At 52.3% G+C, this 25,176-nt stretch overlaps 3 protein-coding genes across 14 annotated transcripts in view; 1 reads left to right on the top strand and 2 right to left on the bottom strand.

Moving 5' to 3' along the window:
• The window catches only part of Spns2 (spinster homolog 2), a 38,339-nt gene extending 32,629 nt beyond the window's left edge, over window positions 1–5,710 (top strand). For 2 of the 7 annotated variants that reach the window (XM_006532934.2, XM_006532936.4), the window contains exons 6-13: window positions 1–143; window positions 421–573; window positions 659–848; window positions 980–1,045; window positions 2,950–3,048; window positions 3,131–3,294; window positions 3,624–3,794; window positions 4,233–5,710. In XM_006532934.2, the coding sequence (XP_006532997.1) occupies window positions 1–143; window positions 421–573; window positions 659–848; window positions 980–1,045; window positions 2,950–3,048; window positions 3,131–3,294; window positions 3,624–3,794; window positions 4,233–4,710 (1,464 nt within the window). In that variant the 3' untranslated portion in view covers window positions 4,711–5,710. Of the gene's footprint in view, window positions 144–420; window positions 574–658; window positions 849–979; window positions 1,046–2,949; window positions 3,049–3,130; window positions 3,295–3,623 lie in introns of all 7 variants that reach the window. The other 5 variants (NM_153060.3, NM_001276383.1, XR_388404.3 and 2 more) reach the window with 4 other exon arrangements.
• Mybbp1a (MYB binding protein (P160) 1a) lies at window positions 5,578–16,021 on the bottom strand. The gene is made up of 26 exons (NM_016776.3): window positions 15,773–16,021; window positions 15,575–15,670; window positions 14,865–14,948; window positions 14,704–14,778; window positions 14,495–14,602; window positions 13,697–13,872; window positions 13,440–13,607; window positions 13,228–13,345; window positions 12,371–12,666; window positions 12,062–12,172; window positions 11,615–11,740; window positions 11,287–11,454; window positions 11,091–11,190; window positions 10,280–10,376; window positions 10,048–10,199; window positions 9,709–9,795; window positions 9,466–9,618; window positions 9,222–9,392; window positions 8,971–9,131; window positions 8,385–8,616; window positions 8,174–8,305; window positions 8,019–8,087; window positions 7,515–7,628; window positions 7,254–7,355; window positions 6,574–6,722; window positions 5,578–6,471 (listed from the first exon to the last, which is right to left on the bottom strand). Exons 1-26 carry the CDS (start codon window positions 15,962–15,964, stop codon window positions 5,874–5,876), a joined length of 4,035 nt encoding a protein of 1,344 aa, NP_058056.2. The 5' UTR covers window positions 15,965–16,021; the 3' UTR covers window positions 5,578–5,873.
• Window positions 16,022–18,781: 2,760 nt separating this feature from the next.
• Window positions 18,782–22,101, bottom strand: Ggt6 (gamma-glutamyltransferase 6). Of its 6 annotated transcripts, none has more exons than XM_030246323.1 (5): window positions 21,584–22,101; window positions 20,707–20,909; window positions 20,516–20,629; window positions 20,007–20,209; window positions 18,948–19,699 (listed from the first exon to the last, which is right to left on the bottom strand). In XM_030246323.1, exons 1-5 carry the CDS (start codon window positions 21,727–21,729, stop codon window positions 19,601–19,603), a joined length of 765 nt encoding a protein of 254 aa, XP_030102183.1. In that variant the 5' UTR covers window positions 21,730–22,101; the 3' UTR covers window positions 18,948–19,600. The 6 variants fall into 6 exon arrangements, with proteins under 6 accessions (XP_006534306.1, NP_082095.2, XP_030102183.1 ...); XM_030246324.1 differs by having other exon boundaries at window positions 18,948–19,656; NM_027819.2 differs by having other exon boundaries at window positions 18,941–20,209; window positions 21,584–21,822.
• Between the last annotated feature and the right edge of the window lie 3,075 nt (window positions 22,102–25,176).

Below are 25,176 nucleotides of genomic sequence, written 5' to 3'. Positions count from 1 at the left end.
GTTTCCCCCGTCCTGGGCATGATCACAGGAACACTCATCCTCATCTTGGTCCCAGCCACTAAGAGAGGCCATGCTGATCAACTTGGGGGGCAGCTCAAAGCACGGACCTCCTGGCTTCGAGACATGAAGGCCCTGATCCGAAAGTGAGTGCTACCACACAGGGTGTGGTGGGAGGAGGCGTGGCTGAGAGCACGCCCACCACACTCACCTGCCGTCTACACTGCCCGTAGTGCTGAATGACATTTTGGCCTGAGAGTTTATTGTTCCTGCATCCTGAACCCTCAGCTGGGCCTGAGAAAGCGCATTTCTGTTTGGGGAAGGAGCAGGTAGCTGGCTAGAGGGGAATAGGCTGCCTCCTGGGCCCTGGTGTAAGGGCTGCCTGCTGCCCCAGCTCAGTTTCCCTCCCTGGATTCTCCCCAGCCGCAGTTACGTCTTCTCCTCCCTGGCCACATCCGCTGTGTCCTTCGCCACAGGGGCCCTGGGCATGTGGATTCCCCTCTATCTTCACCGTGCTCAAGTTGTACAAAAGACAGCAGAGACTTGCAACAGCCCGCCCTGTGGAGCCAAAGACAGGTAAAGCCTGGACCCAAGGGACAGATGCCTCTGTCTCAACCTTAGCCTTGCTCAAACCACACTCTGCTGTCTTTTGTCCCCACAGCCTCATCTTTGGAGCCATTACCTGCTTTACTGGCTTCCTGGGCGTAGTCACGGGCGCGGGAGCCACTCGTTGGTGCCGCCTGCGGACTCAACGTGCTGACCCATTGGTGTGTGCTGTGGGCATGCTGGGATCCGCCATCTTCATCTGCCTCATCTTTGTGGCTGCCAAGACCAGCATTGTAGGCGCTTATGTGAGTCCACAGGAGGTTGGGGAAGATGGGCTAGAGGTGCAGTCTGACTTGCTGGACCCTCTGTCCCCCATAGGGAGGGTCCTGTGTCCCTGCCCTGTGCCCTCCATGGTTGCTTTCTTCTCTGTGAATAGATCTGCATTTTTGTTGGAGAGACACTGCTGTTTTCTAACTGGGCCATCACTGCAGACATCCTCATGGTAAGCCAAGAAGGCTACAATCACTATGGGCTGACTGACCCAGGCTTCTAAATTTCATTGCGGTAGCTTGGGCGGGTGGGTGAAGAATAAGCAGTACTTGCTGCTGGGAGAGGTGAACCCAGAGGCAGGGAGGGGACGGCGGATATACAGGGGTCGGATCTGGGAGAGGCCTGGAAACAGAATTGAGCAGGTAGATATTGAGGGGCAGGGGCATGGTTGTCTCTAGTCTCAGGTTGTGGCTAGGAGGCTGGTAGTGCCAGGCTGGCACTGAGGTGGTTCTGCCTGCCAGGACTCCTCCCCCCAGCCATTGAGTGTCCTAGCATTCTGCTTTGCCAGCTCAGGCTGGGTCCTAGGCTGGGTCCCAGGCGTGCCTGCCGAGTGCCTGCGGCTGGCTGGACAGACAGAGGCTGTCTTTACGGGTCCAACAATGGCCTCCAGACCAGCAGGCCAGAAACAAAGGGCTGTCTGAGCAGCCTGCTCAGGCTTGTGTTCCTGGGTGGGGACAGGAGGAACAGGGGAGGGGCTGTGGGCCTAGTGACTTGTAGCTCTGAGTGAAATGGGGGGTGGGGATGTCAGGAGCGAGTGTGACTCCTGCCCTTGGTCCTTTGGGAAATCTCTAGATGGGAGTCAGGAGACTACAAAGGACTGGAGATGGAGTGGGAGAAGTGTGGGACAGGGGAATAAATGCCCTAGGCATGCTTAGGGGCTGGTGCTCAGGCCAGGAGGCCAGGGTCTGGGGGCCTTTGTAGTCCCTCCCTTTCAGGAAATCTGCCATGCTTCACTCTATGCTTTCCCACATACCTGTGTCTCCCACCAATGCCTGTTTCCTAACCATGTATAAGCCATGGAGAGGTGGTGGGGAGGACTCAGCTAAGTGCCTCACCAAGGGGCTGGGCAGGGACAGGTCACTACATAACCCTTGAGTGAGAAGGGTGGCAAGACTGAAGCAAGTGTCTTTGGTGCTGGGCAGCATGGCCTCCCCTGACAACTCCTCCCCATCAGTCCCCCGAGAACTGTTGGCAGGGTCTGGGTCCCAGGGAAATCATGTCCCAGTTTTACAAAGTGTCCCAGCTAAGTGACTAATTAGTGGTGGAAATGGGGCCATGCAATATCCTTAGATCTAGATCCCTCCCTGTCTTATCACCACCAGCAGGGTACTTTGAGGGTGCCAGCTGCTGCCACTGTACACAATGATGGATGTCATGGACAGTGAGAGTGGCTGGAGCTCGTGGCCAGGGGTACCTGGTACTGTGTGTCCTAGTCTCTCTAATCTTCGATCCCATAAGGTCAGGGCCTATTCTGTCTAGCGCAGGGCGACCTGGGGCCTGGTGGTTCTTAGCCGGTGTCAAGTAGAGGCGCTTTGGGGGTAGGATTCTAGTTCATATCCTCTCCACCTCAGCCGGCCTCATCCTTGCCGAGTCCTCAAAGAAGGGAACCAAGACAGGTGTTTAGCTTGTAGAAGGGAAAGGCAGGAAGCCTAGAAGCTGGAACTCTGTGTCTAGAAGTTATACACCTCCACATGTGAGCCCTCAGAACGGAAGGTTCTCTCCAGGAGCAGAGCAACCTGAGCTCAGCCCGGGTTAAACAGGAAAGAAAGAAAAAGCACCTCCAGGCCTTTGAACTCAGCTCCTCCATGCTCCAAGAGCTCTGGTCTGAAGATCTATGCCAACTGATACCCAAATTGTGCTTCATGGCTGAATGTGCTAGGGAGGGAGGTGCGGATTCCCATCGCTGGGGATGAGCTGCCAATCCTACATGGTGGGCAGGGAAGTTCAGGGCTGGGTGGGAGGAGTGAAGATACCAGGACAGGAAGCTGAGGCTGTGGGGGTTTCAGAAGTGTCCTAGCCACAGGGATGAGCCTCGTGCATGGATCTTCTAGCCCTGACCTGCCCTTTCTCCTCCAGTATGTGGTCATCCCCACTCGGCGAGCCACTGCTGTGGCCCTGCAGAGCTTCACCTCCCATCTGCTGGGGGACGCTGGAAGCCCCTACCTCATTGGCTTTGTGAGTGGCTGGGGGTGGGGCTGGCCTGGTGTGGGGCGCAGGAGATAGTCCTGTCCTGACACCCATACCCCAATCTCCACAGATCTCGGACCTAATCCGCCAGAGCACCAAGGACTCCCCGCTCTGGGAGTTCCTGAGCCTGGGCTATGCCCTCATGCTGTGCCCTTTTGTCGTGGTCCTGGGTGGCATGTTCTTCCTTGCCACTGCTCTCTTCTTCCTCAGCGACCGTGCCAAGGCTGAGCAGCAGTGAGTAGGGTTGGGGTGGGCGCACTGTGAAGCAGGGACTGTGACAGCTTTTACCCTAGTGTGGAGAGAGTGAGTTACTCTGTACTTCCAGGGCTAGGTGATTTGTTGGAGGCCAGGACCAGTCTTCCCAGGCCCTAGCTTGTATGTTGTAGGCCCAAAGGCCCTTTTGTGGTAGCTGTAGATATGGGTTTTTCTCTGGAGTTCCTCTCAGGGTTTTAGAGCTGGGAGACCCATCCCCTTCTCTCACTTTCTGACTTCTTTCTCCTCTTTTCTCTATTCCTCTCTCTCTCTCTTCTCCCTCCCCCTGGGTTTTCCCACCTCCCCCCTGGGGCTGACGAGGTCCCTGCCCAGCGCCTCCGGTCTACCGGCCCCAGTGATTCGATGTGCCAGAGCCGTGCCTGGGCCCAGTCCCCGCTGATGTACCACCCTGACCCCCGCCCGTCTCTCCCTCAGGGTGAACCAGCTGGTGATGCCTCCTGCATCCGTGAAAGTCTGAGGTGGTGAGTGCAGGCCAGGAAACTCCTGTGGGAGGAGTGGCCCTGAAGGAACAGGGAACAAAACACCTTCCAAACCATCTCTTCCCCTAGCACACGCCCTCTACCCTGGGTCTGCCCTCTTCCTCTGAAATGTTGTCACGGAATCTGTGGATTTGTGGGAGCTGCCTTCTTCCAGTAAATCAGTGCCCTCCCCTCCCTGGAAGGGCCGGGAGCATAGGTCAGCACTGGAACTTGCCAGGTCCTGCTGTCTTCCTAAATCCTCCTGGACAAGGGTGTAGGTCTCTGACCTTCCCAGTGGCCTAGCCCTGGAAGCTTTAGCTTTCTGGTAATGTTAAACAAGGATCAGAGCCCCAAGTTCACAGGAATGGCGGGAGAAAGCTGAGGAAGCCAGCTTTGGAACAATACCCAAAGCTCCACCTCTGACCTGACCCCTTCCCACAGGTGCCGCTGGGACAGCAATGAACTGCAGTTTAGGTTGGGAGAGGTTCTCCAGCATCCTGGACCGGCAGGACGGTCCCAAAGCTTCCTGTGTAACTCACAGTTGGGTACCCACCCTCTTTGGCCTGGGACCGCCAGGACTGAGTGGCCCTATCTTCAAGAAGAAGCCGCATCCTCAGTTAGCCTGGAAGGCTGTGTGTGCTGGAACCACTCAGTTGGACACAACTCCAGCCCTGGCTGGGGACTGGAGGGCCAAGATAGAAGCCACCGTGCAGCAGGGATTTGGGGAGATTCTGGCCTGCCCTTAGCTCATATGATCTTGAGGGAGCCACTGCCGTCCTCCTTCGACAGTAGAAACAAGGAGCTGGAGCTTCCTCCATTGTGTGCCATGCAAGGCACACTCCACAGCTTTGAAGAAACAGGTCCTGGGCTATACACAGAAGACATGGCTCAGGTCTCGGGACCTCAGTTCCAGTTCTGAGGTCTGCCAAAGGCTCTGGTGTATGGGGACCACTTCCCCACTCTTAGGCTCTAACCTTGGGAACAGCAAATTCTGCCTGGCATATGTAGCTGGGTATCCACTTTTGGGTGTTTCTGGCTGGGACAGTCTCCCAGGATACCATCTCTGCTGTCTTCAGCTAGTTCTTTGCCTGGAGGTTTTCTCAGGTGGGAGCACCCCCTTAAAGAAAGCTGCGGCACTAGGGGGTGAAGGCCCTGGTGGTAGGCTGAGAACTTGACCTTTTCTTACCCCAGCCCCCCAACTCCTACAGTACCCCAGAAGCCACCTCATCCTACAGGATGCAGGATGACCCAAGAGTCCTTTCCAATGAGGAGTCAGATAAGATGCTAAAGGACTTACCCAGCTGTCCACACTACTTGGCCTAGGGTATAAAACTGCTGGAGATTGCCCACCAGTGCCTATAGGTATCATACCCCAACTGACTCTTGGGGCCGGGCCTTCACCCCAGCCTTTGATCACACTTCCCCCACACACACAACCCCTCACTCCCCTGCAGCCACCTTAGTCACCTTTGGGCACTTATCCCCAGCTTTACACTCCTTGCACGCTGTAACCAAGGTGGCTCTGGTCCTGGGGTACCATTACAACTTGCAGGAAACTTCCAGAACCAGCTTGGGTAACAACAGTCCCTGTGGCTGTATCCCACTTGCTGTGGCTTCAGTGGTGTTAGTTAGTGGTACCCACCCCACCAAACTCTGGGGCACCCTGGGGGTTTGGGCGTGGGTTTGCAGAGGGTGCTATCCCTAAAGACCAGCCTGGCTCCCACCCTAACCCCAGCAGGGGCCCTAGCAATGTTTTCTTGTTGTACAAGAACCAGGTCCAAGTGTTGCCTCCTCTTCCTTCCGGAAGCTGAACTGCTCCTTTATTTTTTAGAGCTGCTGATTGTGAATCTCAAAGTCTTAAGAGAGAAGCCAAATATATATTCCTCTTGTAAATGAATAAATAAACCTATTTAAATGTTTTGGTGGCTCTCCAGTGGAACAACCTGGGGAAGGGAAGGGCACACGGGCCCTAACCCTGGAAGGTTGAGTCAGAGATTGGCGTCATATAGCATCATGGATTGTTTATTAAAATATTGGTGAAAAAATAGGAGTCTCTAGGGCAGGGAAACAGACTATACACACTCAAGGTGTCTGCACTCTCCTGCTGGCCACTCTCCTTTTCTTGACCCCACTCTGTAACAGGCTGGGGCTCCTGCTCACCAGAGACAGCCTTGCTCTTTTCTTTGGCAGGGCAGACTGGGGGTGGGGGGACTTTCTTATGACCTCCTTTGTGCTGAGTGCCTCCTGATGATGCTTTTTGCTTTCAGGCTCTATGGGGGACACAGGAGTGGCTCCATTCACCTGTGACAGCTTCTCTTTTTTCTTCTGCAGTTTTGGGGTCTTGGCAGGGGTGCTGGGGCTTAGGGTGGGGTTACTGGGAGCTGGACTCTTGGCCCCAGTTATCCCATTCACCTGGGATGGGGTGCTGGCCTTTACCCTCTTCCTTTTCTTCTTGCCTGTGCTGGGGGGCTGGTCTTTACCAGTGGCAGCAGGCATGGCACCCTCTGTCACTGCATCCTGCTGTGACGCAGCATTCTTTTCTGGTGTGGTGCCCTCAGATTTAAGTTTCTTTCGCTTCTTGGTCTCTGGCAAGAATCCCTTTTTCTTCCGCTTTGTGCTGACGGGGCTCTGGGTGTCACTAGGAATATCCTTGGCATTCTTCTTTTCTGACTTTGGACGTCTGTAAGGAAGGATACAGAACAGTGTGTGTGTGTGCAGTATTGGTTGGAGGGAGAGTCCTTTTAGCCACATGCCCAATGCTGGTCCCTCTCCCAGAACATACTGGACTCCTAGCATCCTCATGGCCTGCCAGTAGAGATCATAGAGGCGATTGGAGCCAGATGAGTGATTCCCCTGCTGCAGGCTTTGCTGCAGCTTCTGTTGCTTGCTCTGAAGCACGCCCAAGGGAGCAGTGAGGTCCACAGACAGCTTCTGCAGAGGAAAGGCAGGCTGGAGTAGCAGTGGTGGTGACATGGCCTCTCGCCAGCATTTGGGTCTTCCCAGTGGCTCCTGAGTCCCTTAACCATTTCTGTCCTTACATCACTAGTCCCTTGGTTGTGGAGGAAGCAAGGACCACTGGCACTGACTCCCATTCCATAGCCAGGGTCCTGGGTCTCTGCTTTTGTAGTTCTTCAGCCACCTGCCCATCTCCAGTGGTCTTCTGGCCCTCTATCCTGATGGCTCATGAGTAACTCTTGCCCCTCTATTCTGAGCCTCATCTCTAGCCCCTCTCACTGATTACTAACATCTCAGTTTTCTTTCTGGCACACAGTAACACAGCCTCCCTCCCAATCTACCAGGTCCAGTAGCATTTAATCTTTTAAAAGGCCAGAATCCTCCCCTTGGAACCTTCATGTGGCTCCCAGGCCACACTCCTCTGGAGATCCCCCCACCCCCGGGAGGACTACTGTCAGAACTGCTGCCCATTCCACCTGGGCACTGATTACCGGGCAGCTGCCTTACCTCGTGATTGACTGTCCTCAACAGAGTGTTCAGCAGCTCCAAGATGGATAGCTCCTTCTGGTGCTCCCCCTTGCTCTGTGCCTCCCCAAGAGTCTGCAGGGTCTACAGAGGAAGGCCAACACTGAGACACCCCTGAGAACAGCCCAAGGCCTTTCTACATCCCACACCTAACAGTGGCCCAGGAGGAGGAAATGTGTTCCAAGCAATCTGGTTACCAGAAACCTGGGACAAGTTCATGGGTGGGGGCTTCACAGCTATTACCTGGGTGGCCTTTCCCAAGAGTTGGGTAATCAGCTGCTCCCACTCAGGATCCTCAAAACAGACTCTCAGCTCTCGTGCAGACAGAGTCTTCTGGAGCATCAGGCATGCCTGGGCCTGCATCAAGGCGAATGTAATAGTCAGTAGGAACCCCAGTATGTCAGGTCAAGACTCAGGAACTCACAGAAACTTAGAGAAGGCTGCATGTGCTAGGCCTTACAATCATCAATTTCTCTCTTCTTATGTGGGAAAAGGGTTGCCGAGGCCTGGAGAGGCAGTGGTCCCAACTGGATAGAAGCAAGATCGACCTCATGTTGATCTCCCTCTAGCCTGTCTGATAGCCCTGGCATCTAAGCCGACAAGGGAAGCCCTCTTATGCAGGCCAGAGAGCAAGGTTCCTCCAGTTCCTCTGTGCCAATCACGAGTTACAGCACGAGCACAGCCAAGGTCAGTGACGCAGGCCTCTCAAGTGAGAAGACTGTCCAGGTGTTTCTGACAGCCCCTTACCTGATGGCGGGGCCGAGATGGGCCAGCCACATGCTGAGCCAGGACGGGAAGCAGGTTCTTACAGATCACCTAGGGATTGGGGAAGGACAAGAGGCCATTAGCTGGGGACTGGGCTGGGTAGAGTTCCCAACAGACAGGCTGGCTCCCATACTTACTGGGTATCTGGAGAAGAGGCTGAGGAACATGGGGACCGTAAGTGAGCTGTTACGCTTGGTCAGAAGAGATTCCAGTGATGCTGAATACACCCGGGTCACAAAGTCCAAGTCTAAGCAGTTAGCAGCCTGGTCCTGGTGAGAGAGCTGGGGTGAGACTGGGAGCAGGGAGAAGGCTGAGGGAGAGTCTTGAGCAGGGCTGACCCTGGCTCACCTCTGAGTCCTCTGTGTCAGCTCCGTGTAACTTATGACCATCTTGGTGCCTCTTATTGGTGTTGCCCTTGAGGACTCGCAGCAGGTACAGAGAGGCATTGAAATAGTATAGGGCGACAGAGGCATCAGCCTGGCTGCCAGCCTGCTGCACAAGCCTCTCCACCTGGGCATGCAGAGCCTCTGCACACGGCCCCACCTCGTGGCAGTAGCGGCGGGCACGACACAGGTGGTGCCTATGGGCAGGAAAGGCAAAGTTGGTCAAAAGGTGTCTCTCTACTTTGCTCTGTCAAGTACAGCAAAGAGCAGCCCCAAGTCACGTTGCTAAGTTAGGAAACCAGCTTAGAGATGGACAGAAACTTGATGCCTCTAAAGTGTCCCTCCTCTCCTACGTGTATCTGTCTTGTGGGACAGTGGCTTCTGGCCTCTGTAAAGTAAGATGAAGTTCTATGTCCTCAGAGACAGGAACAGAGTGGGCTTGTCGGAATCCCCAACTATTCTAACAGTGATGGCTGGGATGGGACCTCTCCTCTATGCACAGGAAGCCGCAAGCGTGAGAACCCAGGGGTGGGTAACTCGTGTGCACTCACATGAAGATGCGGGCGGTCTTGTGCAGGAGGTCCTGCTCCTGCTTGGTGGAGCCTTTGCTGCGCATGCTGTGCTGGATCACGTTCAGCAGTGGCTCAAGTAGTTCCAGGATCAGGGGGTGCTCAGGCTGCTTGGTCACCAGCACCTCGATCAGGTCTAGTGCCTGTGGCCAAAAGGCTAAGAGTCAGCTCATGCAGAAACATGGGAGAGGCAGGAACAGCTCAGGGTGCATGGCAACTACCAGTACACTCACCCTGATTTGGAAGTCCCGTCGGAGCTTCTTCTCCTTCTGTAGCTTGTTTTTCTCCTCATTCCGGGCCTGGATGCGCATCTTCTGCTCTTTAAATAGGCTGGCCAGGTTCTGGTCCAGGGCCATCATGGCCTCATCCCCAAGCTCCTCCTCCTCCTCGTTGTCCACTCCACCCTGAGACACAGCAGAGCCATCAGCCGACCCTTAAATGGCTGGACAAACCCCCTCTCCCCTGGGTCCTGCTCACCAATGCATTCCCAGCTTTTAACACTTCCATCAACTGTTGACGGAAGCCTGGGTCCACATCTTTGTCACGGTCCTCCTCTTCACTTTCTTCCCCATCCTCACTGTCCATGTCACTCTCTGAGTTCTTATTGTCCTCATTATCTGAGTCTTCGTCCTATGGGTGGGAAGAGGTAAGACACCTTTTTGATGACACTAAGAGACTATGTCCAGATACCCGCCCTACCAAGCGCCCTCTGGTGAGTACCTCTCCATGCTGCAGCTGCTTCTCATCAGCGTCATCAGTGACCACCACGTTGTCATCCTCATCCTCGTTTGTCACAGGGCTGAGCACCTGAGAAGTTCCAGACCACCACTGTACTTGCTGCCCCAACTTCATACTCTCCTTAGGTCACCCCTGAAAGTCTCTTCTATGTTGGCCAAAGGCCCCCACCACCCCAGGGAGGAAAAGAGGAGTGTCCCTTGAACGGCCTGTGGGGATGGCGGCATGTAGCACTTTGAGGTGCAGAGGTACAGAAGACGTCACATACTCCCACATATCAGTAGACCCATCTTACAATCTATTTCTCCAAAGGCCCCAACTCACAGCCAGGATTAGCTGCAGACAACGTGGAGTAAGGTGGGGACAGATATGACCAAATACACTCCGGACCACCTGGCGCATCAAGTTGCTGGGTTGAGCCAGCAAGGACAGCAAGATCTCCACCATCACCTCCACCCATACTGGCTCCTGGGAGGCTACAGGAGGGAGAGCAGATTTAGGCTGAGCGGGATACAGACAGCCTGATTACTTAGCCTGCCCAGGAGCAATGACACACCTTTGGCTCTAGAGCGTGATCGGCGGGGATTCTGCTCCATGCTTTTCTTGATGCAAGTCTGAATGTCTCCTAGGACATCACAGCTTTCTGCAGGGGACTATGGGCAGGACAAAGCAGACATCAGAGAGGAACTGAAACTAGAGTACTTAGGTATGCCTGGCAGGTCACCCTTACAATGCAAAATGTGTACCCCTAAGAGCCTTTTCACAGCCTGTGTATATTAACGAGGCCATAGAGCCTAAGTTCCCTACCAGCACCCACAGTTAAGGCTGAAAAGGACACCCAGGGCCACAGGACTAGCAAATCCCAGCCCCACAATGTTGGGCTAACCTTGTACTCATCCACAAAATAAATTCTAAAATGTTAGCTGACAAACAGAGGGAGACAGTATGGTGGTTCTGGAGGGCAATACAAATGGTAGAATGTGATATATTGACTACTAAAGGACAAGTGTCCTGTGTGTCAAACTGGCCTCCCTCCTGCAGGGGGCAGCACTTTCGCTCACACCCTTAACTTCCAATCAGTAAATCACATCTAGAAGGGACTGTGGGACTACCAATCTCAGTCACTGGAGGTGTGGCCCAAAGCAAAGTTTCTGGTACCCAGCAAGTACAGGGCAGCCCTCTAGGGAATGCCTGGGATGGTGGCTGGTACTCACACAGATGGAGCAGGGTTTTTTCCCCTTGGGCAACTTTCATGCAGGACTGAATTGGCTTAGGAAATTCAATTTCAACCTCCATGTCCCACTGCCCCCGCCAAAGCCACTGAGTTGGGGGAGCCCCACAGTGCCTTTCTCTATAGACGACAATACCTTGAAGATGTGGAGGCCCACCAGAAGCAGCAGGTGCTGGAAGGCAATGGCCCTGGTCTCAGAGGAGCGGGCCTCTAATTCCTTCAGAGTACTCATCATCCTGGGGGGGGGAGAGGGGGGCAGGGGCACATTTGCAGGCACCACTGGCAGACAGACAGGGCACCCTCCTCCACCCCCAGAAATCCCATGCCCTCACTGGTCCCAGGCCTGACGCTGCTGTGTTGTCAAGGATGTCACACTGGTTACATTGCGGTTATGGTTCAACAGCATGTCTGCCAACTGAACCAGGCGGTAAGTCCAAGGCTTCCCATTTTCAGCCAGGTCTGGTGTCTGCCTGAACTTCACACTGAGCGTCTGCAGTAGGCTGGGTAAGAGGGAGGGAGGTTTCACAAGACAGCATTAGCACACCCAACCCCTCCAACTACCCTGGGGTTCAGCCCCCTGCCCCAATCCCAGGCCTGCTGACCTTGTTCACAGTTCAGAAAAAAACAAGTGTCCTCATCTCCTGGGTAGCCCAGACCTACCTGAAGAAGGCACTGACAAAGACCCCACGGTTGCGGTCGTCCAAAGGGAAGGAGAAGTGCTGCTTCGTCTCTGGGATCTGGGGCGTAGCCTTCTTCGTCTTAAAGAAGGCATGGAACAAGCAAAACCTGCGAGCAAATCAGCAGCGGCATGGGGAGACGCCCTTCACTGGACCATGCAAGGGCCACTTCTCTAGTTTGACCCTCTGAACATAAGCAGGCCACCTGAGATCAAGTGGAGGAGCCAGAGCTGCTTGCTACAGAACCCATAGATTGAGTCTGAACCTTTGCTTTCCCTCATCTCTTTCCTCCATAGGAAGCATACCCAGTAGATACCCTATTGCATGCCAGCAACGTAACCTGAAGGCTTCTGGCTCCACGGGAACCAAACAAGGACCAGGCAAGGGACCTAGTTTCGTAGTCATGCCACCCACAGTGTCCCTCACACACCTGGCTATTTGCTCAACCACAGCTTCATCCTTCTCCAGATGCAAATGATCCACAAGGCTGACCAGGCGGTGGATGATCCACTTCCGGAGCCGGAATACAGCTCGCTCAGGCCTGGAAGCAGAGGCCATGTAAGTGACCTCAGAAACAGGGTACCCCTTTGCCCCGGGATCACCCGCACCCTGCCCCGACCTCTTGTCAGGAGAAACAAGGGCACAACCAAGGGCTAACTTTCCTCCTCTCCTGCCTCTAGTTTGAAGCCATGGCACTCAGGCTTTGAGCTCCTCAGAGCTCCTGACACGTGCCACTCACACATTCAACGAGGCGTCCTGAGCTCTCTTCTGGTTGGCAGTGCTGAAGTCAACCAAGGAGTTCAGGTCAGGCTGCAGGAACATGTCCCGCAACCAGGCCACATAGCTCTGCAGGGCTTCAGCATTCAAAAACCGCGTGACACGCCAGAAGGTAGGCATGACAGGGAGACCTTGATTGGTGATGGTTGTAAAGGCCACCATCATAGTCAACTGCCGCTTAGGGTCATCCTGGCACCCCTCTAGGAAGGTACCCACGTATGTACTTATCTCTGGGATGATCTTAAATAGGTTTTGGGGCTGCAAGAGATGAGCATGAGTTTGGGTTATCAGAGTGAAGAGGCAGGCAACCACCTTTGTCTATAGAGACTAAACCCAGGACTTCGCCACTCCAGTCACACAGCAGGGCTGAACCTAACTTTGCCACAACTCCATCAAGGTCTATCCTTGATTCCTTAGTTCATCCCCAGCACAAGAAGGTTCCAATTCTCCCTCAAAGATTGCGGACAAGATTGACTGGCATGAAGGGAACCTAAGCTCAAGTCGTGATAGACCAGTACCTACCCGTGCCATCCTGTGGCTCAAAACCCAAGTGCTTTCTGTATAGCCCCCCACCCCCATCACTGTCTTACAGGTGCTAGGCACAAAATGCAGAACACACTGGGGTCAATAACCACTCCCCTCAATGTGACCCCCCCAGCAGTGTTCCAAATAGATGGCTGGCTGGGCCTGCTGGTAAGTGGGCCCCAGGACAAAAGGGCCTGATTACTGGCCAAGTCCTCCCCTACCAGATCTTCAGAGGAAGAACCCCTGCCCTGGCCCTGCAGGCAGCACTGAACCACATGGGAAGACGACACCTACCTTAGAAATAACCATGTTCTCCCCAAAATGGCGGATCAAGTCTCCTCGCATCACCAACTGCAACTGCTCCTCTGACAGAAGCGGCAGAGACGCACCCAGTAGGCGGAAGCACATGTAGCTAAGGAGAGTTGGGGCAGAGCCTGGTCAGAGGCCCTGTACTTGATCAGGTCCCACCCAGGCTGGAGGAGAGGGAAGACCAGTGTCACACACACCTGGATGTCCAGGACGGATTCTTCAGCAGCCCCTCCTCCAAAACCTTCTTCCAGAACAGTTCGAATCTGCTCTCCTTGAGCGCCAGGCGGAGCAGGTCCAGAGCCACATTAGGCAGCTTGTGCTCCTTCTTGACAGAGTTGGCGGCCACCTTCAGGATGTTCACCAGACTAGAAGGCAGAGGAGATTCAGTAAACGTTACCCGGAGGACTACAGTGCAGGACACCCCCGTGAGAACCCACTCACAATCTCCTCAAACCTGGGAATATTGTCTTCTGAGAACAGGTCAACCGAGCCCATGAGTGACTCGAGCTTTGTCGGCACCCTCTGCTTAGCCAGGAGGAAGAGCTCCAAGTACTTGGGAGAGCGGAGGATCACTTTCATGTTACCCTTGAGGACCTTTGGCAGGATCTCCTGGAACATGGACTCTGGGACCTGGAGTGGGGGCACAGGTGGAAAGGGTGGGTCTTGTTCTACCCATGGGCTTCGGATACACCACTAGTCAGTCAACTTGCCAAGCAGCAGACCCCAGCACTGTATTGATGACTAACTGGCCTGGGGTCTATATTCAAAACTATACCTCTTTTTGTTTTGTAAGAGGGCTAGCCGGTGTCATATACACAGAGCCCTATGTGGGGAGCTGCAACTTAAATTCTGGTCTGTCTCCATTTGTGCCAAAAGGACAAATCAGGGACAAGACAGTGGCAAATGACTCTAGATACAAACAGACCCAGGCTTGACCAAACCAACTATGGCAAATGTACTCAGATTGCCTTCTACATACTCAGGCATTGACAAGCACTGTTCCAGACCCACACTAGCCACACAAAGGCCACCAGAGAGGGTTATGGAGTATCTGAACTGCCTAACTGAGTGGACATGTGCTGAGACCCTGAAAGACAAGGCAGATTTAAGATAGTTGGTGAGAGAGGAATAACAAACAAACAAACAACCTCCTCATACCAGTTGCATGGTCAAACCATCTGTCCTCATCATGTTCCTACCCAAATCTTTTCAACGTTTCCCAAATCAGACGGCATGACTTGTGATTCTCTACCTCAGAGAGGATGTCCACCAGAGCCTTTATTGGCTGTCCCTGTAAGTGGTTGGGGTGTTGGGACAGGATCTTCAGCAATTGCACGGACTTCATCAGGGCCTCTTTGTCCTGGTATCCACAGAGAGCAAAAGGTGAAGAGCAGGGTCTGTTACCATCTGTTCCCCTCCAGCCCTAAACCAGTCCCTGCGCCCCGTGCCAAAAGCTCTTACCTTCACTAGGCGGCCTGACTGAAAGAGGGCTAGCACTCCAAAAAGGTTTGCAAAGAGACTAGGTCTCATCATTGCCTAGAAAAAGATTGAAAACACAGGTGAAGAGGGTCCCTCCCCATAGCTGTTCAGGAGCAGGTTGTCTGTCTGGGAATCTCACGCACCTTGTTCATGGCTTGTAGGCTGTATTTTTCTTGTATCTGATCCAGGATGTCACACAATGGGATGTCTTCAAAAGACTGCAACAGCTACCAGGCAAGACCAGAAAGAGCTCAGGAGTGGCCCAGGGACAACAAACCAGACCAAGTCCATTTCCCTCCTTCAGCTTTCCCCAATATAATCTCCGTGCTCCTCCCATCCCTCACAAGCGCTACTGCTTTCAAGGGACCACATCTTACATGGCTAAGCCCCACCTCCATCAAGGCTTCAGAAGGCCTAGGCTGCTTCTGTACCTCTTGGGAAAACCCATCCCATCCAAAGATCCTGTTCTGAGTTGCCTTGAGGCTGGTTAGTCTTCATTGCTTTTTGCTGTACAAATTTCTACGTGGTCTGTCATCAGTTGCCTTCCTAACCTGGAGGCGGCTCCCCAACCTTGCAGAAATCAACCTCAAAGTTCACTACTTCCAGTAACTGTAGCTAATACTCTGTAGCTGATAAACGTGTATCAGAAAGAAAACGTGTTCAACTCTTCCACCTGCCTGGACTTTGCTGTACATAGGCCATGTTTTGGCACTTCCTCCCACCCAAGTAAGGATGCCTGTATCCCCTCTGAAGCATCTCGGATTTCTTCTTACCCCGCAGCTTCGGTGCCCCCTACCCTTAGACGCCACCTTTGCCCAGCGAGATCGTGCCCTTGCCAGACACACAGTCTCACCTGTGCCAGCGCCAGGCTGTAGCAGGGCCTAGCGGCTTCTCGGCCCACCCCAAGCCCAGTGATTAGGCGCTTCAGGGCATATTTCATCTCCGAATCCTACGGAACCAAGAACATCCCTCGTGTTCAACAGTGATCTGAAGGGCCCACCCCTCCCCCTTGCATCCAGAGCCACGATGGGCCTGGGCCCCTCCATCATACATTGGGCCTTGTGCGCAAGTACTCCAACAACTTCTCCGTGGCCCGGAGCCGCGTTTCCTGATCCGGTTTCGCAATGTCCCAGAAGAAGTCCAAGAACTCGCGGCTGTGCTCCAGCAGGCTGTGGCGGTCGCTTTGCGCCGCTTCTGCGGGAGTCGCAGGCTCAGCTTTCGTGGGGCTCTTCATCTCCGCCATGCTGAGCCAAACACGTGGGCTCAGAAGACAGTCACTTCCAGGTCAGGTCTCGGCGCCTGCGCACTGGGACGTCCGAGTGAGGGCGGGGCCTAGCAGGTTGGAAGTGGCTTCCGTACGGCCTTGCCTTTCCCTTGTGGCTGTGGGTGGAGCAGAGTGTTCTCACACGCGCGTGTGCTCAGAAACTGATGCTTCGATCTCTTCCTTTAACCTGGAGGAGTTCCTGACGACCGGAGGTGCAAACAAATCCACGAAAAAGCCGTAGTATGATCTCTTCCCAGACCCGGGTCTGCTCGCGATCTAGTCCGAGACATCCGCTATTATTCCGCTTTTATTGTGTGCATCCGAACAAAGCCGCGGCTTCTGTGGACTTCCTTTCTAGTGGGAAGAGATGGTTGATGAACGAGTAGACAAATACATTTTAAATGATAGTTATGAGGAAAATAAGGAATGTAGGGAGCAGAGGGAGCCTTTTAAATGTTAAAAAACGTGAAAACATCGCCTGTTAAAAATTAAAGGGAGGGGCTGGAGAGATGGCTCATCGGTTAAGAGCTCTGACTACTCTTCCAGAGGTCCTGAGTTCAGTTCCCAGCAACCACATGGTGGCTCACAACCATCTGTAATGGGATCCAATCCACTCTTCTGGTGTGTCTGAAGACAGATACAGTGTATTCATAAAAATAAACAGCCGGGAGGTGGTGGCACACGCCTTTAATCCCAGCACTTGGGAGGCAGAGACAGGCGGATTTCTGAGTTTGAGGCCAGCCTGGTCTACAAAGTGAGTTCCAGGACAGCCAAGACTATACAGAGAAACCCTGTCTCGAAAAACCAAAAAAAAAAAAAAAACAAAAAACAAAAAAAAAAATAAAATAAAATAAACAACATTTTCTTAAAAAAAAAAAATTAAAGGGAAGCCGGGCATGGTGGTGCACACCTTTGATCCCAGCACTTGGGAGGCAGAGGCAGGTGGATTTCTGAGTTCAAGGCCAGCCTGGTCTACAAAGTGAGTTCCAGGGCAGCCAGGGCTACACAGAGAAACCCTGTCTCGAAAAACCAAACCAAACCAAAACAAAACAAAACAAAAAAAACCAAAAAACCCAAAACCACACACACACACAAAAACAAAACCAAAAAAAAAATTAAAGGGAAAATTCTATAGATTCTAAGATTCTATTTAAGAGACCATGACAAGACTGACATGTGAGCTGACAGCTGAGGGACAAGATGGGCTCTATTGTCCCCAGGGCAAAAATCTAAGAGCAGGCCAAGGACATTTCTTCTACAGAGGCCACTCATCTCTTACGGGAATGAGGTCAGTAAGGTGAGGAGGAGGACTCAGGTGCCAGGAGCAAGGTTATATAGAACCCAGGGCCAGGCTCAAGGGTTCAGAATTTCTTCAGAGAGTGCAGGGAGGATTTACATCTGATTTACAGTTTTAAAAGGTCAACTGTTAGCTGAGAGCAGCCACAGCCCGTGGCTGTGAGTACCGAGGCAGTGAATTATGCTGGAGTAAGGCCTTGGCTAACCTATGGCAAATGTCAACGTAGGCGATGACCTGGGCCAAAGGAGATGATTTGCTAGAAAGGACACCAGGCTAAAAGCTAAAATCGTTGAATAGATGGTGGAATCATTGCGCCTAGCAATGTTTTGTCTGAGAGAGAAGTGGAGATGGTACAATTAAGAGCTCTGCTAGCTTGGGTTTGGGGATATGGTATGGAAATAGAACACCAGCCAAGCACATCAGTGCTCTAAATTTGATCCCCAAGCCAACAAAACAAAACAATTAGCTGACTGTGTTGGTGATCCTGTAATCCCAGTGCCTGGGCCAGACTGGATTACACAGGGAGACTCTGCCTTAAAAAACAAAATTATAGAGACAAGGGATATGGCGTGTTAGTGAAAAGCACTTACTAAACCGGGCGCGGTGGTGCACGCCTTTAATCCCAGCACTCGGGAGGCAGAGGCAGGCAGATTTCTGAGTTTGAGGCCAGCCTGGTCTACAGAGTGAGTTCCAGGACAGCCAGGGCTATACCGAGAAACCGTGTCTGGAAAAAAAACAAAACCAAACAAACAAAAAATCACTTACTACTATTGCAGAGGATCAAGGTTCAGTTCCCAGCACCCATATAGCAGCTCACATCTGTAACCCCAGTTACAGGGGAGCCAAAGCCCTCCTCTGACCTCAGACAGAAGAAGCATGTGGGACATGTGCATATATGCAGTTCACACACACACAGAAGATAAAAGCATCTTTTTTTTTTTTTTGAGACAGGGTTTCTCTGTGTAACTCTGGCTGTCCTGGAACTCACTCTGTAGACCAGGCTGGCCTCGAACTCAGAAATCCACCTGCCTCTGCCTCCCAAGTGCTGGGATTAAAGGCTTGTACCACCACTGCCCGTCTAAAAGTATCATTTTAATTAAAAAAAAAAATTAAACCCTCAAACCCTTAAATAAGAATTTCCTTTCTCTTTGTCAGGTAGGGGAAGTGCTACTGGGTGTCCTTGCTCTTGGCCTGAGGAACTATTTCTAAAGGGTTGTATTCAAGAGATCTCAGAGATCAGGAACAACCCAGTTCCAGCCCTTCTGTACCCAGGGGAACCTCCTACTCATTTTCCCAACCCTTCTCTGCTCTGCCATCTGTTCTACACGTGAAACTAAGAGATTTACCTTGTGCAGATGGAACCCCAGAAAGCAGAAGGTGGCTGGAGCAGGGGAAGCCGAAAGAGACAGACCCAGGCTCCTCCCCCTGTGTCTGGCGTTCATCACCTGTGTTGCAAAGGTTAACAGGAAAGTTAGCCAAAGAGCACAGATGTCACTCTGTCCCCGGAAGATTTGAACTTTATTAGCTTCCAGTCCAATTGATAAAGATCAGCAGGGAATGGTCCAGTGGAAGATGGAGCTGCCCACCCTGCCCAAAGACTCAGTAAGGGCTGGTGACCTTCCACTGGGCTTTCCCAAAGGTGAGTGGCACTCAGACTCTTTTTCATCATCTTCTGGTCTTTATTTGATAGAAAAGTCAGAAATTCCATCAGTGTGGGTACCAGGAAATGTGGTTGGACCAGCCCTGGATGCCAGAGCCAGAGCCAGGTAACAGATTAGGATGGAGGCTTCATGTGATGGAGCAGCAAACACCTCACAGATACATTCTCTTCATACATTCATTGCTGCTAGACCTTCTCTGTCTGGCTCTCAAGTTCCAGACACCTCTGCCCCTCTGTTAATACCCCTGAAAGGGGCAGCAGCCACTGGGGACACTGGAGACATGGGCGTGTTCTGCATGGACTACCGCCTGCAGTAGGGCCCCTTGGCCACATATGCCAGGGCTCTCTGTGGGTCTTTGATGCTGGGGCTGCTGTGGGATTTGGGGTGTTGCCAGATGATTGAGCAAGGTGCAAGTCATGGCTTTGGCCCCTCTGGAGATCCCTGAAGCCACCATCCCCAACATATCGGCTTCTGTGTCATCCAGGTTGTCACGAAGGATGAGTGGACAGGCCCAGGCACTAGGTGCAGGGCTGGCTTCCAGGTTGCTGAGCAGAACACCAGTACTTGGGGATAGATGTCCAGAACCAAAGGAACTGTTGATTGAGGAGATGAGGAGGAGCATGGAGCCGTTGCTGTCCACGGTGGCCAGGGCACTGCTCACTGGGGTTTCAGCAGTTTGCAGGAATGGTGGGCAGGGAGCAGAGCTGGGTGTCCTGGAGTGAAGAGTAGACTCCAGCAGTTCCACAAGTTCTGGACCTGCTGAGGGGCCAGGAGTCGTGAACAGGACCCCCCGAGGCAGAAGAAGCTGCAGCGCAGGCTCTAAGGAAGGCACGGGCTGAGCAGAAGGTAACTCTAACCCCAGGTCTCTGACCAGCGGGTTCAGCAAGGCCTTCCCAGCGAGATCTGGGCTGGAGGCCAGGGCTGCGCTGCGTAATACAGCTGCCAGGTTGGGGTTGGTGGCCCGAGCCCCAAGGCCCAGTGGGGTTCCATTGGTATGGCAGAACAATGGACAGAGCCCCTTTGTGCCCTGGATGGCTAGTGCGTTTGCCAGGGGTGCATCTACCTCAAAGCCCTTTTCAGCCAGCATGGCAGGCTTGGTCAGCAGGTGTGGCCAGGGCAGGCGGCCGAAGTGGGCATGAAGCAAATGCAGAGCAGGCAGACCCGTGGGCAGCCCCAGGCCGGGGGCCAGGAGTTGGGTTGGGCCTGCTGTCAGGGCAGTTGAGTTTCCTGAAGAGCTATTGTAGAAGAGACCCCAGAATGTGGCACCTGTTGGGAGACAGAGGTCACATGGGGATCAGAGGCACTGGCCAGAATTGGGGTCAAGATCCTCCAGTGGTCCCAGGTAGAGAATCACTGTCTTGCTTGCAATAGAGGTCACTGACTAAGCCTGAAATCAGGAGTTGCTGACCAGGGTCAAAGGTTACTCAAGACTAGGCCTGGTGCTCAGATCCCATGTCCTGCTCACTAGCTAGTCTTGAGGTAATGGCCACTGACTGCCCTAATGAGTTCCAGGTCACTAACTAGGCCCCAGGTTAGAAGCTCTGAGGTTCAGGGCCCACAGATTACACTGACCTAAGCCTGTTGCATGAGGATGTACCACCGCCAGACACAAAGCTGCTCCAACTCCAGCATCCACGACATTGCCCCCAGCGACAAGCAACTCTTGGCCCAGTTGGGAACATGTGGCTGCAGTAAGGAAAGGTCTGTGTGTGATGGGGAGGTGCCCTGAACCACTGACCCCTAGCCCCTTCCCAAACACTGACCTGCCGGGCTGATAATGGCGCTGTGGTGGTACACACCAGGGCGATGGGAGTGTCTGCTGGCTGGAGGGGCCACAGAGCCCAAGTTTCCTCTTGGGCTGTCCCTACTGTGCAGCTGCCTCAGAGCCAGAGAGCTGCTAACAGCCAGCAGCAACAAGCCTGCCAGCAGGCGGGCCCAGGCTCCTGGCAACCCACCAACCTCGTTCCTGCAGAAAGGGGAGTCCTGAGCCAGGGATGGGGTAAAGGAGCACCCAGGAACCCCAAGAAGACCCAAGGAATGTTTCCCCCAAAGGTTTGATTTTGCAAGAGTATAAATTGGAGAGAGAGAGAGAGAGAAGAGAGAGAGAGAGAGAGAGAGAGAGAGAGAGAGAGAGAGCCCAGGGCACTGCATTGGCAAAGACACAGAGGTAGGAAAAAGTTGGAGAAACTGAGGCTGGCTTGGAGAGAGTGTCTAACAGAAGAGCTGGAGGAGGCAGGGGTGGCCAGTCAGTCAGAGGGAGACCTGGAAGGGGCTTGGCACATGGGGAGAGGTGGTTGAGGAGCAGGGTTCATCCAGGTGTAGCCCAGTCCCAACCCGTCCAGCAGGTGCTATGGCATGGAGCTGGGGTGAGGCTGGGAGAGCTGGGGCAGTACTGGGTCCAGCTTGATACAGATGTCTAAGATGTCTTCTCTTAAGATACACAGACCTTCCTCTGACTGACTGGCTCAGTCCCAAGTTGGATCTGCAGCCTAGAGCTCCCCTCCCCCCAAACTCATCTAGAAAGTCCCTGATGCTCAGCCAAGTGTGAGATTGCCTGACCCAGCTTAGGGATTCCAGAGAGAGGACCTTGCCAGCCGTCCAGCCTGAGTTATGGAGGTCCCCAGGCCCTTGCTGACTCACCGGGGGGTATTTTGGAGTCTCCTTAGGGAGAGGACCAGTGGCTCTGCTATCTCTTCCTCTTCCTCCTCCTCCTCCTCCTCTGACTCCACGCCAGGCTCCCAGAGTTGTAGCTTGTGATAGTGCACAGGTCCTGTGGTGGCATCCATGGCCCGTGCTACCCCAGATCTTTGCCGAGAGCCCTGACAGTTGACACTGCCAGAGAGGCAAGCAAGCAGGTTGTGGCTGGTGCTGGGTGGCCTTGGGGAATGGAGGTGGTGAAACAGAGAACAGGTCTGGGCAGGGCGGGGCTGGGAAGGCTGCTATGAGCCTGCCTCGTTAGGACTCGGGGCTCTTATAAAGGTTCCCCGAGCAGCTGCCATACAGAGTCACAATTTATACAGGTCTAGGAGGAGCCCAACACTATAGCTATAGACTAAGAGGTGGGGTGAGTGGAGTCTCTCTTTACCTTTGAGATCCCAAAGCTACTCAGGTCTCTAGGAATCGTGGACATGAATTAGAGCTATGGTTACAAAGGGTAGCCTAGGTGTGGCTTAGCACCACCAACCAGGTTATATTGTCAGGGGGTGTGGCTTCCAAGGAGGGTCATGGTCCAATCTTGGGCTACTATGAAATCTGGCGAACAGCTTGGGGGGTGAGGGCCATCCCTGGATGTGTCATGTGGCTTTTGTCCAGAAGGCGGAGTCAGAGACCTCTGTGGGGAAACAGTCTGGAAAACACGGTTCCAACCTTCTTCCTGGCATTCACATCAAGGACCTGTTCCTGGGCAAAGCAGTGCTATTTGCAACAGTCCCACATTGGAAACTATGCTAACACCATTGTCAGGAAAAACCGTGCAAGCCATTATTCAGGCACTGGGGTATCTGCAGCAGAAAGAATGAACAAGAGACAATTATGTGTAATATTGTACATGAATCAGAGGGAACATGGGGAGTGAAAGAGGCCAGGTAGGAAAGGGCACACATTGTGTGTCTTAAGCAAGGCTCAGAACAAGGTAAGACCGGTTAACGTTTAGAGTCAGAACGCAGCTGGAGTGCGGAACAGTCAGGGCATCTGGGAAGAAGCCAGAGAAGTCTTGTTTACCTTTCTCTCCTACTTTTCTTTTTCCTTCCTTCCTTTTGTCTTTTGTTTTCTTTCTCTCTCTCTTTCTCTCTTTCTTTCTTTCTTTCTTTCTTTCTCTCTCTCTCTCTCTCTCTCTCTCTCTCTCTCTTTCTTTCTGTCTGTCTGTCTGTCTTTCTTCGAGACAGGGTTTCTCTGTATAGCCCTGGCTGTCCTGGAACTCACTTTGTAGACCAGGCTGTCCTTGAACTCAGAAATCTGCCTGCCTCTACCTCCCAAGTGCTGGGATTAAAGGCACGGGACACCACACTTAGCTGTCTTTTTTTTTTTTTAAAGTACCACTCATATTTATTAATAAAACTAAAAGATCTTTTTGAGTTTTGTTTGTTTGGGACAAGGTCTCACTATGTATACTAAATCATTGGCCTTAAACTCAGAAATCTGTCTGCCTTTGTCTTCTGAGTCCTGGGATTAAAGGTGTGTGCCACTATGCCTGCCTTTATTTTTTTTTTATTACATTTCTTTCTTGTGTGTGTGTTTGTATGTGTGGTGTGTGGCACATGAGTGTCATAGCATGCATGTGGAAATCAGAGGACAGCTTGTGGCAGTTGGTTTTCTCCTACCATCTGGATCCAGGGGACCAAGCATGGTCAGGCTTGACAGTGAGCATCCCTATCCACTGAGCCATCTCAATGGCCCTTTGCTTGTTTGTTTTGAGACAGGGTTTTATGTAGCCCAGGCTGCCCGCAGACTCCTCACGTAGCTGAGGGAGGAATATGGCCTTGAACTTCTAATTCTCCTACCCTCAGCACCTCAGTGCTGGGATCATAGGCAAGCATCACCATCCCTGGCTCAATTAAAAGTTTAATATCAAGATGTGAGTGACAGGGCTGAAGAGATGGCTCAGTGGTTAAGAGCACTGACTGCTGTTCCGAAGGTCCTGAGTTCAAATCCCAGCAACCGCATGGTGGCTCACAACCATCCGTAATGAGATCTGATGCCCTCTTCTGGTGGGTGTGTCTGAAGACAGCTACAATGTACTCATATACATAAAAGAAATAAATCTTAAAAAAAAAGATGTGAGTGACAAATGAAAAGTTAATATCAAAATGTCATATGAAAGCAGGTCCTTTAGAGAAGGGGGCCTGGACTTTCCTATTAGACAGACATATTTGTTACAGTGATTTCTTTCTTCCTGTTTTGGTTTTTTTGAGACAGAGTTTCTCTGTAGTAGCCCTGTCTATCCTGAAACTCACTCTGTAGAACATGCCAGTCTCGAACTCAGACCCACCTGCCTCTCTGCTTCTGAGTGCTGGGATCATAGGCATGCGCTGGCTCTGGGTGCTGACCCTGACAGCTTCTGACGTGTCACATTTTCACCTTGGAAAAATCTTTCATCCTGGTTGTCAGCTTGGTGGGCTCCCAGCTGACATCTGTTAATGAGGGTGTTGGTCTCATGGGTGTGCCCACTGTGAACACAAATCAAGTGGCACATCTATGTATGCTTTTCTGCATGTACTTTGTGTTTTATGAAAACCTCGTTTTCTACACTAACATTGGCCATATCTCATAGAAGTTGAGACTAGAATAGAATAGCTGGTCAGTAGGTGATGTGTTTATAGCTAAAACGGGTCTAAAAGCTCAAGTGTGCGACCGCACAGCAGGATAACTGTAGGTAACAACCATGTATTATACCACTAATTATGTATGTATGAACCGGTTTTTTTTTTTTTTAGACAGTCTTTTTTATGTAGCCCAGCCTGTTCTCTAGCTTGAGATCCTCCTGCCTCAACTTCAGTGCTAGGATTACAGATGTGCACGACTTCATTTCAAAACTAGAAGGATTTGAATGTTTTTGTTTTGTTTTGTTTTTGTTTGGGGTTTTTTTGGGGGGGGGGGTTCGAGACAGGGTTTCTCTGTATAGCCCTGGCTGTCCTGGAACTCACTTTGTAGACCAGGCTGGCCTCGAACTCAAAAATCCGCCTGCCTCTGTCTCCCAAGTGCTGGGATTAAAGGCATGTGCCACCATGCCCGGCTGGATTTGAATGTTTTCATGACAAAGAATGTTTGTGGAGAAAAAGATTTTTACCCTCATTTAAACATTGTATAATGCATACATGTATCTAAAACATTACATAATATCACATTTATATAGTCTGTATTATCTTATCTCTAAAACTAATTATTTTTGTTTTTTAGAAAGGGAAGCTCTGGGTGTCCTGGAACTTGCTCTGTAGACCAGGCTGGCCTCAAACTCAGAGACTTCCAGACCACCTCTGCTTCCCAAGTGCTAGGACTGAAGGTAAAACACCAAGCCTGGCAATAATAAAGAATTTTTTTCCAATACAGAGTTTCTCGGTGTAATTTTGGCTATCCTGTAACTCACTCTGTAGACCAGGCTGATGGGTTCACAGAGATCCGACTGCATCTGCTTCCAGAGTGCTGGGGTTAAAGGCTTGCAACTCCACGCCTGGCCAAGCATATGTTAATTTTGTAAAAAGTAGTAGGTACAGGGGCTGGAGCGATGGCTTAGCCGT

Source organism: Mus musculus, chromosome 11 (genome assembly GCF_000001635.26).
Source record: "Mus musculus strain C57BL/6J chromosome 11, GRCm38.p6 C57BL/6J".
In the NCBI taxonomy this organism is placed as follows: Eukaryota; Metazoa; Chordata; class Mammalia; order Rodentia; family Muridae; genus Mus; species Mus musculus.
The sequence above is the reverse complement of the archived record's forward strand: the minus strand, read 5'-3'. Positions and strand labels throughout refer to the sequence as shown.